This window comes from Labeo rohita, unplaced genomic scaffold, assembly GCF_022985175.1.
Source record: "Labeo rohita strain BAU-BD-2019 unplaced genomic scaffold, IGBB_LRoh.1.0 scaffold_1297, whole genome shotgun sequence".
Taxonomy (NCBI): domain Eukaryota; kingdom Metazoa; phylum Chordata; class Actinopteri; order Cypriniformes; family Cyprinidae; genus Labeo; species Labeo rohita.
In genome coordinates this window covers 2,129-22,720 of record NW_026127447.1, presented here as the reverse complement: position 1 = coordinate 22,720, position 20,592 = coordinate 2,129, and the positions used below count along the sequence as shown (strand labels likewise).

Genomic DNA, 20,592 nt, shown 5'->3' with positions numbered 1-20,592 from the left:
TCTGACTGCTGAGATCTTGGAGTTGGCTGGAAACGCCGCTCGGGACAACAAGAAGACCCGTATCATCCCCCGTCACCTGCAGCTGGCGGTGCGCAACGACGAGGAGCTGAACAAACTCCTGGGCGGAGTGACCATCGCTCAGGGCGGTGTGCTGCCCAACATCCAGGCTGTGCTGCTACCTAAGAAAACCGAGAAGCCCGCCAAAACCAAATAAATTATTGCAGTTACATGTTTACGTAAAACCCTACAAAGGCTCTTTTTAGAGCCACCCACTTTCTCTCTAAAAGCAGTTTGAATTATTTGGTTTACATAAGTATATATAATGTCATCAGTTATAATCTGCACTGTATCTACAATATATATAAAAAAAAAGTGCAACAGCGTTAACTTTATATATATATATATATATATATATATATATATATATATATATATATATAATGTATATATATGTGCGTGTATGTATATAAATTATCCTTTAAAGTTGATACACTACAATGGGAATACATGGAACTTCCAAAACATTAATGGTAACACTTTCCACCCCACTGCCATTTTAAGCGTAGATACAAAAGTGCCTTTTCATTAGCTCTGATTCTAAGAATTTAATTGCACTGTTGATATACCGTTTAATACCGTAAACCTGATTCGTGTTTTAAAAAGCGCTATAAAGGTTACTTAGCTTGACTGACAAAGCAGCCTCCTGATGATCATCTAAATAAATAAATAAATAAACGTAGCATTTTAAGGTCCAATAATGGGACACTGAACAGACAAAATTTGGGCGGGAAAGGCAAGCCGCCGCCTCTTGTTCGAAAACATGGAAGTGATTTTCATTGGCTGCCTTGCGCTGCGACCTTAAACACAAAATCCAATCAAATGCTTCTGCTGACGCAACGCCCAATGCGGCAGGACAGTTTAAAAAGGTTGCTGCACACGAAAAGCAATCTTATTTTGTTTTAAAGAACAAGACGGAGAACTCGAGGCAATGGCAAGAACTAAACAAACCGCCCGTAAATCTACCGGTGGTAAAGCCCCGAGGAAGCAGCTCGCTACCAAAGCTGCCCGTAAAAGTGCTCCAGCCACCGGCGGCGTCAAGAAGCCTCATCGTTACAGGCCGGGTACCGTGGCTCTGCGAGAGATCCGTCGCTACCAGAAATCCACCGAGCTGCTGATTCGCAAACTGCCCTTCCAGCGTCTGGTCCGAGAAATCGCTCAGGATTTCAAGACGGATCTGCGCTTCCAGAGCTCTGCTGTCATGGCCCTGCAGGAGGCCAGCGAGGCTTATCTGGTCGGTCTGTTTGAGGACACCAACTTGTGCGCCATCCACGCCAAGAGAGTGACCATCATGCCCAAAGATATTCAGCTGGCCCGCCGCATTCGTGGAGAGCGCGCTTAAACTCACTGCTTCTTCTAAACCCAAAGGCTCTTTTTAGAGCCACCTAAATGCGTCTAACAAAGTAAAATTTTCTCGTATTTGCTGTGTTCGTTATAAATCTCTCAAATTTATTTTTAACACGTGACATAAAAGGAAAACGAGGTTTTTTTCGTTAATGCAAGTGTTTTTCTGTATGAAGATCAGGAGAATACTGTTCTCATCTTGTTTAACCACTATTAAAATGATTTCTAAAAATCTTTAATTAAATTTTAGGTAATGCAACAGCAATCCTGATGTTTATTATTTAATAAACCTTCTAACATTGTTTTCATCTCCAGTATTTCAACTTCTAACGTTTGTTGTACAGTGTTATATGTTTTACAGTGCAGTAGGAGTGGATGAACAGTTTCATAAATCAATGGTTTTCAGCCACTGTCTTGCAAAGTTTATTTCCAACCTGCTTCAGCACACCTGTCTGTGTGTTGGAATAGTTGCTTTATGTGTTTGATGAGGGTTGTAGTTAAACACTGCAGGACACTGATACTCAGGGACTGACGTTGCCTATCTATAATGCACTTGGATGTTCTTTTTTCCATTTATTGTAGTATGGTTGATTCTGATTCTATTTATTACTAATTATTCTCGTCTTCTCATTCTAGTCTCATTATTTTGTATTCCTACTACCCTTTGAACTCTATATAGATATTGTCTGTAACTATCTATTTCTGGTTTGGGTCAGCCATTCAATCAGATATAAGAAGACTGCAGTTGACTGTTATGACAGCTGAAAGGTTAATTGGTGTGCACCTGCCCAGCCTTCTACATTTGTACATCTCCAGAGTTGAAAAAATGGGCAAATAACATTATCACAGACCCCTCTCCCCCTAGCCACAACCTGATTCTGAAATATTAATTCGATAATATTTAGTTTCTATTAAATTACATTATTACAATTACTGGTAAATGTATAATAAAGTGTAGTATGTATGTATGCATTTATTTATTTATTTATTTATTCAATCTAAACTGTATAATTCATTTTAATGTAGGCCTTGTTTGTTTGTTTTTTGTTCTGTTTTCATTTTACAAATGTATTTTAATCAAATTTTGGATAATGTATTTATTTTTTTTTCATTCTTATTCAATTATATTTTGTAATTATTTATTTTGTAAACATTTTCAAGGACCCCCTAGCACATCCTTGTGGCCTCCTGGGGGTCCATGGACCTCACTTTGAAAACCCCTGCACTAGAACATTCAAAAAACAAAAAACAAACAAACAAACAAAGAGCCCTCTAACTGTAACAACTATTACCACCTGTTGTTTTTGTTTGTTTGTTTGTTTGTTTTTGTTTGTTTTGTTTATTCATTCTCAGTAATAAATATATATCATGTAAATAAATGTATATATTTGTTTATAGAGGTGTTAATAGACTATTCAATGCACAAAACTGTGAAAAAAAAGAAAACAAAATATGTGCAAACACACAAGGCTCCTAAAAAAAGAACACAATTCCTCTTGTGTTTGAACACATGGCAAATGAAACCTTGTACTGGTTCTGATTCTCTTAATCTCAAAGGTTTTGTTTTGTTTTTATTAGGTCGTTCCTGACGACAGTGTTGCCAGATTGGATGGACTATTTCCAGCCAAAAGCTCACAAAACCCCGCCCATCAAAAAAAAAAAAAAAAAAAAACGTCAAAAATTTTAACTTTAAAAATAATATCATAGAATTGCTACCATGTAAATCAAGGTTGATAAGGACCATTTTAAGTCCTTAAAACAAAATAATTATGACAAAATAATATAAATATAGATACATTTCCCTGGCAAATGGATCAAATCAGGGCTAATACATTAAAGAAAATGACCAAATATTAAAATAGCCTATGCAAGCAGACACTGTCAGAATAGCAACCAAGAAATTAACCAATACCCTTAAAAAAAAAAAAAAACGCATGCATTATTTTCACTGTCAAGAGTCAGATTAAACCAATTTAAATGAAAATAACTGCCCAATATAGCTAAGTGTTCAGGAAAAGCAGCATAATTAGCAGGTATTTCACACTCATTCATGCAGTGAAAACTGTTTCATTCATTGACACAAACTACAACAATTAAAAAAAAAAAAAAAAAGGAAGTCATTCATGATCTATATATTGTAGAACATAATACAAAACAGTCAAAACTAATCAAATCCAGTAGCTTTCAAGAATATACCAGTCGGGACCATTTAAAAGATAAAATACAGGATCATACAGACCCAGGTATTTAGTTTAGATTTTGATTCATTTATATGTGGCCTGATTTCAGAATTGCAGTGATATTAGAGACTTCATGTCATCTCGCTCCACAGGTGTAATTCACATTTTAAGAGGTTAAGAGTCTCCCACTCTTTGCCTGGAATTCATTAGTGAGTATGAGTGCATTTGTAGATCACTGCACGCAAGGAAGAAATAAAGAAAGTGTACAAAATATTAATAATTCTATATGTGCATTATGTATGGGATCTTTTTTACAAGCCGTTGTTTTAACAGGCAGTGCATACTGATCTGTCTTTGGAAAGTTTGGGTGCATAGATTTAAGATATATAATTTATTAAGAATTTAAGAAGTCAGACTTGTAAACTGTGTGTATAAAATATACTGTATGGAGCTTTGTAATAACAAATTACACCTGGTTACCACATTTTTAAGCCCAAGATCCCCTGACATCAGCCTTTGTGAAAGACGAGATTTGAAGAACCTTTTGAAGAATTGATAGATAAAGACGGACCAGACTGTACTTCCAATTTAAAGCCTTTTAAAGCCCCCCACCCCCCCCCTACAAACTTTATAATTGGCGATACTGGTTGCTGATTTATTTTATTTTATTTTATTTATTTATTTATTTTTTTAGCAAAACTATTTATTTATAATTTTCTCTTTAACAAACAAACTGACCTTAAGAAAAAATATCTGTAGGCATTTGAAATTAGAGGCAACCACTCTATTTTAATCATGATCCAAACAAAGATGGGACATACATGTTGCGCAAGCAGATATACTTTTTTTCCATATAGTTTCAAACAAGAATTCATGTTCAACTGCGTCGAAATGCTTTGAAATTAAAAAAAAAAAAAAAACACAATAATAGCACCATCTTCTACATTCTCAGCATAGTCCAAAAGGCACTAGTCTAGTCTAATATTATTGGTTATGTGACGACCTTTTAGACCTTTTTAGCCTGTTTCATATTCACTGATTATGTTATTTAACCCTTTCCATAATGTATTAGCAAATACTAAAGTAATTAGTTCATAATTAATTGTTAGAAGGGAGATCGGTCTCCAATTTTCTATAAGATGTGGGTCTTTATCAGGTTTAGCAGTTAACAAAATGACTCCCTGTTTAATGGTAGTAGACATTTCACCATTATTAATACATTCAATGTACATACAATAGAGAGGACTTTCAATTTGTACCCAAAAATGTTAATAAAATTCTACAGTTAGTGTGAAAGAAAAATTCATTTTACTCATCTACTGTATGTGCTTGTGGAATATTGTGTAAGGGTCTGCTTTATTTAAACCTGCTATAAGAATGACATAAGAGAAGTGTATTAGGGCCCTAAATATAAAGATTTGATTCTTGGGAGTATGACGTAGCAGAATGTAGTTATCTGACTCTTACTATATGTGGAAAGTTACCAGTTAGGAGATGTAGCCTTGAAGGCTAGGGAAGAGATATAAATTGGAGTGAGCCCTCCCTTCTCGGTCGCACTCTGCAGCAACCTGTGTTTCTGTATGACTGTCTGACCTTCTTTGCAAAGAATAAATTATAAAAGACATCTGACTGAGTTTGTCTCTTACTTTGGTAAGAGTCGGTTTTATTTTGCCACAACAGTTAGCCTGTCTGTACCAGGAGATTTCTCTCTCTCTCTCTTTTTTTTTTTTTTTTTTTCATTCTAAGAAGGGCATCTTTAATCTTAAGAAGGGTTATGTTCGAATCACATTAATCATGATTTTTTTTTTTTTTTCACAATTAAATAGATCAAATTTAGAGTTGCATAAATTACTGTAAAATGACAAAAAAAAAAAAAAAAAAAAAAAAATCTATAAAAACATAATCTGAAATACTTTAGGGTCTATACTTCCATTAATGTTTAAAGTATCTAAAGTATTCCATCTCAAATTTATTTTCACTAAAGAAAAACAAAACAAAACAAAAAACCTCACCCTCTTCTAGCCATTTCACCCTTGAGCAGATAAAAGCACCTTTAGCTAGATTAAGGTAGATCAGATCTAGTTGAGATTGTAAGAATTTGCTTCTGTTCCAAAATACATACATTATTGAGTAATTCTATTTCCTTACATTTGTTGATTTTTTTATTACTCTTTAGTACATTTAATAGCAATCTTTCTGACATTATATTTGAAAAAAATCCCAATTATTTTTAAAACCCTCCAAAAATATTGTTGGCAATATTTTAACCCATGTATTAAAATGAGCATCTTACAAGATTATTATTATTAAATTTCCAGTACCCTCTTAGACCAGAGATCCCTTTTTGAGCCTACAATAGTTAAAGAAATAAGCTTATGATTGGTTAATGGGGCATGTCTATGAACAATTTCCTTAACATTTTGTAAAGCCAAGTTAGAAATTAGGAACAAGCCAATTCTAGTCTGCCAAGATTTGCTTTTGTTGGACCATGCATAATCTAATTTCTTAGAGTTACAGAAATGCCACGTATCAGCAAGTAATAAATTGGAACAAAAAGATAGAAAGCTGGATTGAGCAGCAGGTTGAAGGTAACGAAAAGGGCAGATTACCACTGTCTTGGACTCTCGGTCCTGGAATGAATGACGTTTATAGTAAATTGCTGCACAGCTCCGCCTTCGCGTGTTTCAATTAGGTCCTGTAAACGACTACAAAACCCTTCTCACACGACTTCAGGTTTTATATAACCAACATAAAAGCTTGAAAAGTGGAAACCATGTCAGGAAGAGGCAAAGGTGGTAAAGGACTCGGAAAAGGAGGCGCTAAGCGTCACCGTAAAGTTCTGCGTGATAACATCCAGGGAATCACCAAACCCGCCATCCGTCGTCTCGCTCGCCGTGGCGGTGTGAAGCGTATCTCCGGTCTGATCTACGAGGAGACTCGCGGTGTGTTGAAGGTGTTTTTGGAGAACGTGATCCGTGATGCTGTTACCTACACTGAGCACGCCAAGAGAAAGACTGTCACCGCCATGGACGTCGTGTACGCTCTGAAACGACAGGGACGCACCCTGTACGGTTTTGGTGGTTAAACATATCCTTATTGTCATAATCCCCCCATGGCTCTTTTAAGAGCCACCCAAATTTTCAAAAAGAGTGATTTTTTTTGATGTGTATGGTTTTTTTTTTTTTTTTTTTTTTTTTTTTTTTCTTTTCTTTTTTTTATGTGGTTGTTTAGAAATAAAGACGATTATGCGGACACAAAGCCACACCTAATTATTTTGGGGTTTATGAGAGCTAGTCTCTAGACGTACTGAAGCACCTTATGCCAGATTCTGTATCTAGTGTAGTAATAATCATAAAACAGATTTAAGATTTTATGTTCGTGGGATATATATATATATATAGGTCCTTTTCAAAAAATTAGCATATTGTGATAAAGTTCATTATTTTCTGTAATGTACTGATAAACATTAGACTTTCATATATTTTAGATTCATTACACACAACTGAAGTAGTTTCAAGCCTTTTATTGTTTTAATATTGATGATTTTGGCATACAGCTCATGAAAACCCAAAATTCCTATCTCAAAAAATTAGCATATCATGAAAAGGTTCTCTAAACGAGCTATTAACCTAATCATCTGAATCAACTAATTAACTCTAAACACCTGCAAAAGATTCCTGAGGCTTTTAAAAACTCCCAGCCTGGTTCATTACTCAAAACCGCAATCATGGGTAAGATTGCCCACCTGACTGCTGTCCAGAAGGCCATCATTGGCACCCTCAAGCAAGAGGGTAAGACACAGAAAGAAATTTCTGAACAAATAGGCTGTTCCCAGAGTGCTGTATCAAGGCACCTCAGTGGGAAGTCTGTGGGAAGGAAAAAGTGTGGCAGAAAACACTGCACGACGAGAAGAGGTGACCGGACCCTGAGGAAGATTGTGGAGAAGGACCGATTCCAGACCTTGGGGGACCTGCGGAAGCAGTGGACTGAGTCTGGAGTAGAAACATCCAGAGCCACCGTGTACAGGCATGTGCAGGAAATGGGCTACAGGTGCCGCATTCCCCAGGTCAAGCCACTTTTGAACCAGAAACAGCGGCAGAAGCGCCTGACCTGGGCTACAGAGAAGCAGCACTGGACTGTTGCTCAGTGGTCCAAAGTACTTTTTTTCGGATGAAAGCAAATTTTGCATGTCATTCGGAAATCAAGGCGCCAGAGTCTGGAGGAAGACTGGGGAGAGGGAAATGCCAAAATGCCTGAAGTCCAGTGTCAAGTACCCACAGTCAGTGATGGTCTGGGGTGCCATGTCAGCTGCGGTCAATGCAGCTAGCTATCAGGAGATTTTGGAGCACTTCATGCTTCCATCTGCTGAAAAGCTTTATGGAGATGAAGATTTCATTTTTCAGCACGACCTGGCACCTGCTCACAGTGCCAAAACCACTGGTAAATGGTTTACTGACCATGGTATTACTGTGCTCAATTGGCCTGCCAACTCTCCTGACCTGAACCCCATAGAGAATCTGTGGGATATTGTGAAGAGAAAGTTGAGAGACGCAAGACCCAACACTCTGGATGAGCTTAAGGCCGCTATCGAAGCATCCTGGGCCTCCGTAACACCTCAGCAGTGCCACAGGCTGACTGCCTCCATGCCACGCCGCATTGAAGCAGTCATTTCTGCAAAAGGATTCCCGACCAAGTATTGAGTGCATAACTGAACATAATTATTTGAAGGTTGACTTTTTTTGTATTAAAAACACTTTTCTTTTATTGGTCGGATGAAATATGCTAATTTTTTGAGATAGGAATTTTGGGTTTTCATGAGCTGTATGCCAAAATCATCAATATTAAAACAATAAAAGGCTTGAAACTACTTCAGTTGTGTGTAATGAATCTAAAATATATGAAAGTCTAATGTTTATCAGTACATTACAGAAAATAATGAACTTTATCACAATATGCTAATTTTTTGAAAAGGACCTGTATATATATATATATATATATATATATATATATGTATATATATATATATATACTTATACTTTTTTTCATGTTTAGTTCACTTGTTCTCAAAATAATATCCTATGTTAAATAAACCTATATTAATATGTGACCCTGGACCACAAAACCAGTCTTATGTTGCACGTGTATATTTATATTTTTTATTAGTAATATGCATTGCTCAGAACTTCATTTGGACAACATTTAAGGTGATTTTCTCAATATTTAGATTTTTTTTTGCACCATTAGATTCTAGATTTTCAAATAGTTGTATCTCAGCCAAATATTGTCCTATCATAACAAACCGTATATCAAAGCCTATTTATTCTGCTTTCATATGATGTATAAATCTCAATTTGGAGAAATTTACACTTATGACTGGTTATGTGGTCCAGGGTCACATCCCGAAACATCGTGAGAGGCAAAGGCCGTTCATTCATTTCACACTGGCTCTCGGAAGGCTTTATATTGATACTGATGCCCGGACTTTATACATTTATCCACTTTATCTAAAGAGTCGTGTAATTTCAATAATCAATTTAAAGTTCTTTATCGCCACGATTATCACAAAGGCAGCATGAGCGGGAAAGTCAGACACAGAAGTTGTCTGTCCAGCTGCCCTGTTTTGACCAATGAAACAGGCTTTTGTCATACATAGCGCGAACCACGCAATCTGATATCGATGACCCAGCCCTCTGAAATTAGCATGAGCTTTCAATAAATACCCGGTACATACGTCTAAGACGTTATATTGTGTTGTTCATCACGATCTAACATGCCTGAACCAGCGAAGTCTGCACCCAAGAAGGGCTCAAAGAAGGCCGTCACCAAGACCGCCGGCAAAGGAGGAAAGAAGCGCAAGAGGTCCAGGAAGGAGAGCTATGCTATCTACGTCTACAAAGTGCTGAAGCAGGTTCATCCTGATACTGGCATCTCTTCTAAGGCGATGGGGATCATGAATTCTTTCGTCAACGACATCTTCGAGCGCATCGCCGGTGAATCGTCTCGTCTCGCTCACTACAACAAGCGCTCCACCATCACATCCAGAGAGATCCAGACCGCCGTGCGTCTGCTGCTGCCCGGTGAGCTGGCCAAACACGCCGTGTCTGAGGGCACAAAGGCCGTGACCAAGTACACCAGCTCTAAGTGAGGCGTGAACTGATCTCAACTACCCCAACGGCTCTTTTAAGAGCCACCCATGTTTTCATTCAAAGAGCTTTCAATGTTTTGATGTTGGTGGGTGCTTTTAGCACTTTAAATAAAAATACACTTTCTGTATCTAACTTACTGTCCCAGAAACATCAGCTGTCCTCCTGTATAATCATTTCCTAATTGTTTTTTTTTTTTCGATAAGAATGCGTACTTCAATGTGAAACCCGCCTCTCTTCTCACATGAACGTGTGTAGCAAATGTAATAACTGCACATAATGTATTAAGTATTATCTTAGAAATTGTTGTAGTGTAATAATTATCTGAAAACGTAGTAAAATCTTGAACTAATGGTGTATTACACTGACAAATTATTACAATATAAAACCATTATAAACTGATTTTTAAACATAAAAACATTGATTATACTTACCAAATGAACCAGATTAAAATATTAATGCTATTATTATTATTATACATATACTTCTCGTATACATAAGCCAAATTGTGTCCCTCTCCCCTGCTACAATTAAAAAGCACTTCAGGAAGCAAAGTGTAAAATAGTTTAAGGAATGAATAAAATAATGAATAATTATATATATACACATATATATGTGTATATATATATATATATATATATATATATATATATATATATATATATATATAGTAATGCATAGATGCTTATGTGTTCACATTCTAAATACAATAGCTAAAACACATAAGTAGACCAATAAAAATGACAGGTTTGTTTTGAAAATAACTTACATCTTCCATGCACTTATCAGTAGCAGATTGAAATTAAGAGGCTGGCAGGGGAGGGGTTTGGAGTTTTTGGAGGGACGCGCAGTGATTGGTTTACCACCGTGACAGACTCTAACCAATAGCGGAGAAGCACTCTCTCTTAAAAAGTGTTCATCAAGCAACAGCGTTATAATTTCGATATTGACCAGAAATAATAACTACAACGATTCAGTAATGAGTGGACGAGGCAAAACCGGAGGCAAAACCAGAGCGAAGGCTAAGACTCGCTCATCCAGGGCAGGACTGCAGTTTCCCGTCGGCCGTGTTCACAGGCTTCTCCGCAAAGGCAACTATGCCGAGCGAGTTGGTGCTGGTGCTCCCGTTTATTTGGCCGCTGTGCTCGAGTATCTGACTGCTGAGATCTTGGAGTTGGCTGGAAACGCCGCTCGGGACAACAAGAAGACCCGTATCATCCCCCGTCACCTGCAGCTGGCGGTGCGCAACGACGAGGAGCTGAACAAACTCCTGGGCGGAGTGACCATCGCTCAGGGCGGTGTGCTGCCCAACATCCAGGCTGTGCTGCTGCCCAAGAAGACCGACAAGCCCGCCAAAACCAAATAAATGATTTGCACTTATAAGGTTGTATGAAACCCTACAAAGGCTCTTTTTAGAGCCACTCACTTTTTCTATAAGAGCATTTTGAATTATTATTCGGTTAGTTTCAAATTCAAATTTCATGTATGTATGTGTGTGTGTGTGTGTGTGTGTGTGTGTGTGTGTGTGTGTGTGTGTGTGTGTGTGTGTATATATATATATATATACAGTGGGTACGGAAAGTATTCAGACCCCCTTAAATGTTTCACTCTTTGGGTGCTGGGTGTACATTAATGAGGAAAAAAATGAACTTAAATGATTTTAGCAAATGGCTGCAATGTAATAAAGAGTGAAAAATTTAAGGAGGTCTGAATACTTTCCATACCCACTGTATATGTGTGTATGTGCCTTTTACTGCAAGTGAATATTACAGATGCAGTAATTCCAAATGCAAACTGTTGATTCATATTGCATTAACAATAAAATGCTTCTGCGCAGGTAGGAAGAAACTGACTTCAGTGAAAGTAAAATTAAAACTCCTCATGTTTGTAACAAGTGAAATGTTGTCACCACTGTTTAAATTTCTAAAAATCATTACATTTTAAATAATATGACAGAGCAACTCTGTTTATTTATTAAACATTTTAACATTATTTTCATCTTCAGTACTTCAACTTCTAACGTTTGTTAGAACATGTCCTACAGTGCAGTAGGACTTGATCAACAGTTTCATAAATCAGAGGTTTTCAGCCCTGCGCCTGGGCACCCACTTTCTTGCAAAGTTTATTTCCAACCTGCTTCAGCTGACCTGTCTGATTTCAAGCAATCTTGAAGAGCCTGAATAGCTGCATCAGGTGTGTTTGATTAGGGTTGTAGCTAAACACTGCAGGGCACTGGCACTCCAAGACCGATGTTGCCTATAATCCATTTGGATGTTAATGTAATGTAAATGCAGGAAATGAGATTCAAATCGAAAATATTTTCCCCCATTGTGTGCCCCTCTCCCATTTCTCAAACCACAATTACACCCTTAAGTAATAATCAGATTACTTTTAGAATACTTCCGCAACTTGTTTATCATATTGAGTTAAACAGAATAATCTTCTACCATAATGATGCAAAAATACAAAGAGTGGGAAAATATTCCTTTTTATTGTAATTAACAGCATGAAGTGCTTTAAACATTATATTACATTAAGGTTTCCCAAACTGGGGTTTGTAAAGGAACTGCAGGGGGTTTAAATTTAATAAAAGGCTAATAAGTAATTAAATTACAACATGTAAAATGAAAACAAATAATTTTAAAGAGCAATCAAGATAATACACTTACTAAAAAAGATGAACTATTTTATGTTTACCTGAACTGTAAACATGCATATGTGATACTTTATTATTAAAATATTTATTTTTAAATCCTAATAATAATAATAATAATAATAATATTTTTAAATATCACACTCTAAAAAGTGCTGGGTTAAAAAATAAGCCAACCTTAACCAAGCTGCTGGGTAACTATGGGACAGAACACGCGTTGGGTTGTTTTGACCCAAATGCTGGGTTGTTTATTTGACCGAACCAGTGGGTCGGGTTAACTGTGCTGCTGGGTTAAACATAACCTAAACATGCAACCGTAAACATCAATTTAATGAGATTTATTTCTTTTTAAAACAATTTTCAAATGGGTGCAGCTGTCACACATTTTATCCAACCATTACATACACATGAAACAACAATATTAGTAGATCAGTTGCTTTAAAACACAAATCTGTGTAAACTAGGCACTATAGATTATGATTCTTTGTCAAAATTGCACCAGCAGAACACTCAAAAATTAATTATTACCACATGAGAATCATTCCAAACATTGTGCTATTAAAACTAAGCCAAACAAAGTGTCCACCAGACAATACATATGACAATTTAAAACATGTTACAAGTGGCCAGAAAAAAACTGTTGGCCTTAAAAAATTCACACATGAAGACTTATGTCCATCAATATAATATACCGCAAGCTGGAGAAATTCCCAGGCAACGAGTCCACTTCAGTGGCACGGCCCGTAACAATGGCGAAGGTCTGGGATGTCGTCGTCTCGTCCCCAAGGCACAAATCCACCACGCTGGTCCCCACCTGTTAATTATACGACACTTAATCTTGAAGACACTTAGTCCTGAAAAAAATGCTTATTTTAGAAGAAAATTTCAAACTGCACATTTTTAGTCTTTTACATCTGAACACTTCATACAGTGGTGGCCAAAATGATTGGAACACTAGTATTTCACCAGCTAAAAAATGGTTTTAAGTCAGTGATTTATATATATATATATATATATATATATATATTTTTTTTTTTTTTTTTTCTTTTTGCTGTAGTGTGTCAGTGGGAAATATCAGTTTGCATTTCCAAAAATGTAGGCTTCCAGAATTCTGTGGTTGTGGTTCTGTGGACCTTTCCTCCAGAATGGGCAGGACTTTGAAAGCACTCTTCCCTTTAGCATCTAAACCATGAGAATAACACAGTGCAAACTGTGAAACTTATCTCACAATCAAAACAACACATTGAAACACTTTCATATGATTTTTTTTTTTTTTTTTCATTCCTTTAAATAATGAAATTATAATAAAAATTATAATGGTATTAATGCAAATGAATCCCCGACCCTATTCAACTACTGCAGGTTAAGCTTAGGTATGGGGTGGGATTCAGGGATGTAGAATATGCTCATGCAGAATAAGGCAACAGTATGTGCTTTAGAAGTACTAATTAACAGCCAATACACAAACTAATAAGCAACTAATTAAGTGTTACTGTACCATTGTATTTACCAGTTGATGAGTCAAATACAGTTGAATTTTGTTTCTATAGATTGACATATTATAAGAAATACCTTACCTGAAGTTATTTAGATTGATTATTTGATTTTATTGCTGTACCTGTAACTATGGTTATTTTAATGAAAATATCAAATTCTAATGGTTATTGAATGTTATTTAATGATATAACGTCTCAGGTAGCGTATGTAACCCTGGTTCCCCGAGGGAACGAGACGCCGCGTCGAAACGCTAGGGGAACGCCTTCAGCGTGACCGTGCTCTGAATCACATGTGTAATCAGTCCAATGAAAGAGCGAGACGTCATCGGCGGGTGACGTCACCAACCAGGAAGCTATAAATACACGTGCGTTAGAAACCGGCGTCAGCTTCAGGAGAGAAGCAGCGCTCGCAGGGATGCAGGGTGAGGGCCTCGAGACGCGGCGTCTCGTTCCCTCGGGGAACCAGGGTTACATACGTAACCTGAGACGTTCCCCTTCAGGAACTCGAGCCGCGTCGAAACGCTAGAGGAACGAGATGCCCACTCCGCCAGAAGCTAAGTCCCTGCCTAGGAAGAGCTAGGACAAAGGACGGAAGAGCCAGGAGAGACTCGTAAGTCTAGGTCATAAAACCTGACAAAAGTAAGGGGCGTGGACCATCCCGCAGCATTACAGATGTCCTGAATAGGGACACCTTCGAGGAAAGCCTTGGAGGCCGAAACACTCCGGGTTGAGTGAGCCTTGACCCCTAAAGGAGTAGGGAGACCAGAGGACTCATATGCAGTAGAGATAGCATCCACAATCCAACGACTTAAAGTTTGTTTGGTGGCCGGAAAGCCTCGCTTAGCCGGACCATAGCAAACGAAAAGCTGATCAGATTTTCTCCACATGGCTGCTCTGTGGACGTACGTGTCCAGCGCTCGAACTGGACACATACAGTTTAGCTTCTGCTGGTCGGGCTCCCGGAAGGGAGGAGGACAAAAGGCCTGAAGTACGACCGGCCGTGGTGCTGAGGAGGGGACTTTAGGGATATAACCCGGACGAGGGAGCTGGATGAGCTAGAGAGTACCAGAGGGGACATTGCGTGTTCTTCCTCGTGGCAAAAAGGTCCACTTGGGCTGGACCAAACACTCTCCAAATCTGCTTCACCACCTCGGGGTGAAGCATCCATTCCCCGGGCCTCGGCCCCTGTCTCGACAGGATGTCTGCTCCCACATTGAGATACCCCGGCAAGTAAACTGCTCTCAGCGAGAGGAGTTTGCCCCGGGACCACACAAGGATCTGGTGCGCCAGCTTGTACAAGGGGCGCGAACGCAGGCCTCCCTGGTGGTTGATGTAAGAGACCACCGCTGTGTTGTCGGTGCGGACCAACACATGACGGTCTCTTAGGTCCGGGAGAAAGTGCTTCAGCGCTTGGAACACGGCCAGCATCTCCAGGCAATTTATGTGCCAAGTGAGTTGGTGACCTCTCCACAGACCGCGGGCGGTGTGGCTACTCATGACCGCACCCCAACCGGTGAGGGAAGCATCTGTTGCTAGCGTTACGCGGCGACAAGGAGCTCCCAGCACCGGGCCATGAGACAGGAACCAGGGATTCCTCCACATGTCCAAGGCACGTAGGCATCGCCGCGTGACCTTGATCATGCGAAGCGGGTTTCCCCTTGGGGAGAACCCCCTGGTTTTGAGCCACCACTGTAGGGGTCTCATGTACAGCAGGCCAAAAGGTATCACGTTGGACGCAGCTGCCATCAGACCCAGCAGTTGTTGAAACTGCTTGACAGTGAGTGACCGGCCTACTTTGACTCTCCTGACTGCAGCGAGGATCGACTCTATCCGAGCAGGAGACAACCGTGCCTGCATCGTGGTCGAATCCCATACCACACCTAGATAAGTGGTTCTCTGTAATGGAGACAACACACTTTTCTTGGCGTTCAGTCTCAGCCCCAACTCTTTCATGTGAGCGAGCACAACATCTTGATGCTGAGCCGCTAACTGTTCCGACTGTGCTAGAATTAACCAGTCGTCGATATAGTTTAGTATGCGGATGCCCTGGAGTCGCAACGGAGCCAGAGCTGCATCCACACACTTGGTAAAAGTGCAGGGGGAGAGTGCTAGGCTGAACGGAAGAAACCGATATTGGTATGCTTCGCCCCTGAAAGCAAACCTCAGGAACTTCCTGTGTTGAGGAAGGATGGAGACATGGAAGTACGCGTCTTTCAGATCTATCGTCACAAACCAGTCCTCGGACCTGATTTGTGACACTACTTGCTTGAGAGTAAGCATTCTGAACTTCAGCTTCATGACTGAGCGGTTCAGAACACGAAGATCTAAAATGGGACGCAGGCCCCCATCCTTCTTCGGAACAATGAAATACCGGCTGTAGAACCCGGACTCCCTGTCGTGAGGAGGGACCACCTCGATGGCCTCCTTCCTCAGAAGAGAAACTACTTCTTGTTCCATTACCAGACCCTGCTCGGGGCCCACCAAGGTGGGGGAGACCCCGACAAATGGCGGCGGAGGAGCGCCGAACTGTATTCGATACCCTCTTTCTACAGTACGCAGGACCCAAGCAGACACATTGGGCAGTAGTTTCCACGCTGCCAAATGATCTACTAAGGGAACCAGTCTCGAGAGACTGGTCTCTGGTGTTTGTTGAGCCACTAGAACGGTGTCCTGTAACGGTTCCCCGGCAGGAAGCACCTGAACTAGCGGCCCCCGAGACCCCCTCGGGGGTGGCGAGCTCCCCGGCCCCGCTACGTTGCCGGGTGGGAGAAACCGAGGTGTATGCTCGCTGGAGGCCGCTGCGCCCTGAAGCACCGGCAGGGTTAGCAGAACGGTCTCCTGAGGGCACAGGGGGGAGGCGGACACCGAAGAATGCGGTGCACCCCGCCTTTCCCCCCCTGGGGCTGCCCTCAGCGGTCCTGAATTGTCAGGACCGCTTAGTCGAGGACTTCCTAGACTGCAGCACGACCCTCAGGTCGGGCCTCGCCTTAGAAGTCCCCGACTTAGAGCGTACGACCACTCGCTCTCGATGGGGCGGAGTGCGAGTGGCCACACTCTGTTTCTGTGCGTCTCTATATGAGGAGCTGGTAGACGGCCGAGGCTGCTCCCACCTAGCAGCCTCGTGAGCTGGATGGCGGAGGGGGAGGAACCGTTGGAACGCCGCCGCTTGCTTGCGAGCCTCCTGGTACCTGTCGACGACCGAGTTAACGGAGTCGCCGAACAGGCCAGAAGGCGAAAGCGGGGCGTCCAGAAGGAAGACCCTGTCCTTTTCTTTCATATCGGACAGGGTCAACCAAAGGTGCCTCTCCGCGGCCACTAGGGCAGCCATAGACTGCCCAATAGCACGAGCGGTCTCCTTAGTGGCGCAGAGAGCAAGATCAGCGGTCCTCCTAACCTCCGCGATATCAGCGTCTTTGATCTCTTCTCCCTCATCCAGCTCTTTCAGCAGGTCAGCCTGGTATGCCTGCAACACGGACATCGTGTGCAGACACGCACCAGCCTGACCTGCCGCCGTGTACCCCTTGCCGACCAACGCTGAGGTGACTCGCAACGGTTTGGTCGGCAATGCCGGAGCCTTGAGAGACGATGCCGAACCGGGGGACAGATAGCTGGCGAGTGTCTGTTCCACCCGTGGCATCGCTCTATAGCCGCGCTCATCCAGCCCCGCAACGCTGCCATAGTTATAGGAAGCGGGGATGAACAAGCGGGCCGAAAACGGGGGAATTCCACGATCTCGACACCTCGGTGTGGAGATCGGGAAAAAAAGGAAGGCTCCGGCGGGCTGAAGGTGGCCGAGACTGCAGAAATCTCTCAACCAATCGACTTCTCTGAGGCTCGGCCTGTGACTCGGCGGGCCAATCTATTTTCAGCTTTTCTACCGCACGAGTCACAATCTCCAGCAGCTCCTCATATTGCACAGACTGAGGTGTTTCTTCGACGATCTCGACCTCACCCCCCTCGGAGGATGAGAGTCGGACCGTCGAGCCCGTTCTCCCCGGGGGGAAGAAACCGCAGTGCGGGCTTCCGATCCCGCGGAACGGGCTGCGGATCTGCTGGGTGAGGCAGAAGATAGGGGGACACCCGTCTCCATACCCTCCAACAGATCCAACTGCGATCCCCACGAGTGCAGTGCCCGCTCCGCCTCGGCGGAAGCGGGACCAGACCCGCGAGGAACGCTTTTGAAGGCTCCCTCCTCAAAGAGAGCCTTCCGGGAGCGGAGTGTGCGCATCGGAAGAAGATCGCAATGCGGGCAATCGGCTTTCTTGAAAGCCGATGCCGCATGCTCCGCTCCCAGACAAACCACGCATAGAGCGTGTGTATCCCCGCTCGTGATGTAGCGAAGGCAGGGAGGAACACACGCTCTAAAACATGGTTTGTCTAAATGCTTGGTTTTAGAGCTCTTTTTAGACATTGTGCTCTGAGAAATAAAAGTGGTGCAAACTGGCAACCAAAACGAGCACAAACACACAGACACAGAGTGCTGGTGAAAGACAGAAGCTGACGCCGGTTTCTAACGCACGTGTATTTATAGCTTCCTGGTTGGTGACGTCACCCGCCGATGACGCTCTTTCATTGGACTGATTACACATGTGATTCAGAGCACGGTCACGCTGAAGGCGTTCCCCTAGCGTTTTGACGCGGCTCGAGTTCCTGAAGGGGAACTTACCTTCAAAGGTTTTAACCAGGGTCTTCTCTATTACAAAGCTGTCAGTCTTCACCAGCAAGAACTTCACATATCTAGAATGAAATTTCAGATTTAGAAAATCAGAATTTCACAAAACTGTTTTTACTATTCATGTGGTAGACTGTCACGATTTTGGATAATGCAGGACACTACTCGATGCGTAACAGAGGGGATTTAGAAGTGGGTACAAGCAAAGCCAACTGATAAAGAAGTGGACATAAGCCGTATACCTGCGTATACTCTGCACTACACCACTGCTTATACACCACGAGAGTTATTAAAGTAAGGTGCATAGCGGAGCTAATGCAGCTACCTGAGGAAAAAAAGAGCGCGAAATGCACAACATAAAAATGACGGATATATCGTTGGATTTGGCACGTCGCAGACATTGACTTGAAAAAATATGCCCTTGAAAGATCAATTTTAGTACGAAATGACATAATTCTGACAAAACATTACAAAGCCGTGCAGTATGCAGACAGTAACTGAATTCACCCCGTATGTCTAACCTATGCCTGGTTTCATGAAGCGTTAAAAAAAGGGACATGTGTAACGTTACTGTGTATAAATAAAACGTTGCACGTGCACACACAACTTTTATTTAACGATAAAGCGATTGTTGAGGCAAAAAAAAGTACCTCACTATAGGCTGCTACTTAACGTTCGTAAATCATTCACAGAATAAAATGCTGATTATGAGTATTTTAAAATGTAATTTACTTTATTTACAAGTACTCATTTTTTTTAAAATCTGATTACGTAACTGTTTTGTAAACAATGAAGCTGAACAAACAAACAAACAAGTAAGTAAATAAATAAATAAACAAACAAACAAACTATGGGACATTTCCAGGAACATGGTATGATATTAAAGTTCAGATTTCCTTTCTTCCAGTATGCCAAAAAATACAAAATTTGATGTGGAATTAGAACATGTAAAACAACATTTTTACATTTGGTCTCAGACTTTTAAAAAGACTTTTAAACAGTGACAAATCCTTAAATTGAGACATTAAACCTGTTATTTGGTAAACAAAAAGTTATGTACAGTGAGTGAAACAAACAAACAAACAAAACAAAACAAAACAACTGTTATGGACCTAATGGGACATTTTTTGTTGTACAGTAAAATATTACTGTAAATCTAACTTTAATGTAGGCTACATTTTTTTGAAAACGTCTTTTACAGCGAAAACCATAAATTGAATTTGTGTTACATTCAAATTTGTCCTGTTTTCTAAGATTACTGACATACATTAGGTTTTATGTTACATGCTATGTTGTTAAAATACTGTTTATTCAATTATTTTAGTTTATTTTTTCTTACCTTCATGGTATTTTTTATGGCACTGCACAAGCCACACAATCATACAATTATATTTGTATTTATATTTGTGATAAACTTTGGTTCATTGGTTCATCATGTTGCCTTTTATCACCTGTGATTTGTACATTAGAAAGCTAAAACAAACCATTTTAATAATTTGTTGTATAATTTGGTGAAACATACATTTTTACACATTTTCCAAGAAAGGGTACATTTCATGACGATTTGTGAGTTGTTTAGTTGTTTAGGTAGTTTTTTTTTTTTGTTTGTTTTTTTTTTTCTCTTTCATGATTGCGATTATCAGACATTTTGAGCGGGAAAGTCAGAGAAAAGATGTGTGTGGAAGAGGCGATGGGAAGTATTAACATATTTAAAAGCCTGTGATTGGTGGATGTGTCTGTCTAGCCACCCATTTCTAAAAGCAGGTTCATCCTGATATCGGTATCTCCTCTAAGGGGATGAGAATCATGAATTCTTTCATCAACGACATCTTTTTGCTCACTACAAAAAGCGCGCCACCATCACCATCTAGAGAAATCCAGACCACCGTGTGTCTGCTGCTGCCCGGTGAGCTGGCCAAACACGCCGTGTCTGAGGGCACAAAGTCCGTGACTGTCACACCCCGTGGACTGTTTCATTGTTTTTTCCCATGTATGCCCTTATTTGGTCTTTCCTGTTCCGTTTTCTATTATGACGTCATTGTTTAAT

At 40.7% G+C, this 20,592-nt stretch overlaps 4 protein-coding genes across 4 annotated transcripts; all 4 read left to right on the top strand.

Moving 5' to 3' along the window:
• The first annotated feature begins 915 nt into the window (after nucleotides 1–915).
• LOC127157997 (histone H3) lies at nucleotides 916–1,626 on the top strand. The gene has a single exon (XM_051101157.1). It carries the CDS (start codon nucleotides 989–991, stop codon nucleotides 1,397–1,399), a length of 411 nt encoding a protein of 136 aa, XP_050957114.1. The 5' UTR covers nucleotides 916–988; the 3' UTR covers nucleotides 1,400–1,626.
• A 4,713-nt stretch (nucleotides 1,627–6,339) lies between these two features.
• Nucleotides 6,340–6,687, top strand: LOC127158000 (histone H4). Its single transcript, XM_051101161.1, has one exon. The coding sequence runs from the start codon at nucleotides 6,355–6,357 to the stop codon at nucleotides 6,664–6,666; it is 312 nt and encodes a 103-aa protein (XP_050957118.1). The 5' UTR covers nucleotides 6,340–6,354; the 3' UTR covers nucleotides 6,667–6,687.
• Nucleotides 6,688–9,345: 2,658 nt separating this feature from the next.
• Nucleotides 9,346–9,751, top strand: LOC127157999 (histone H2B). Its single transcript, XM_051101160.1, has one exon. The coding sequence runs from the start codon at nucleotides 9,352–9,354 to the stop codon at nucleotides 9,724–9,726; it is 375 nt and encodes a 124-aa protein (XP_050957117.1). The 5' UTR covers nucleotides 9,346–9,351; the 3' UTR covers nucleotides 9,727–9,751.
• Nucleotides 9,752–10,686: 935 nt separating this feature from the next.
• LOC127157998 (histone H2A-like) lies at nucleotides 10,687–11,090 on the top strand. The gene has a single exon (XM_051101158.1). It carries the CDS (start codon nucleotides 10,704–10,706, stop codon nucleotides 11,088–11,090), a length of 387 nt encoding a protein of 128 aa, XP_050957115.1. The 5' UTR covers nucleotides 10,687–10,703.
• The last annotated feature ends 9,502 nt before the right edge of the window (nucleotides 11,091–20,592 follow it).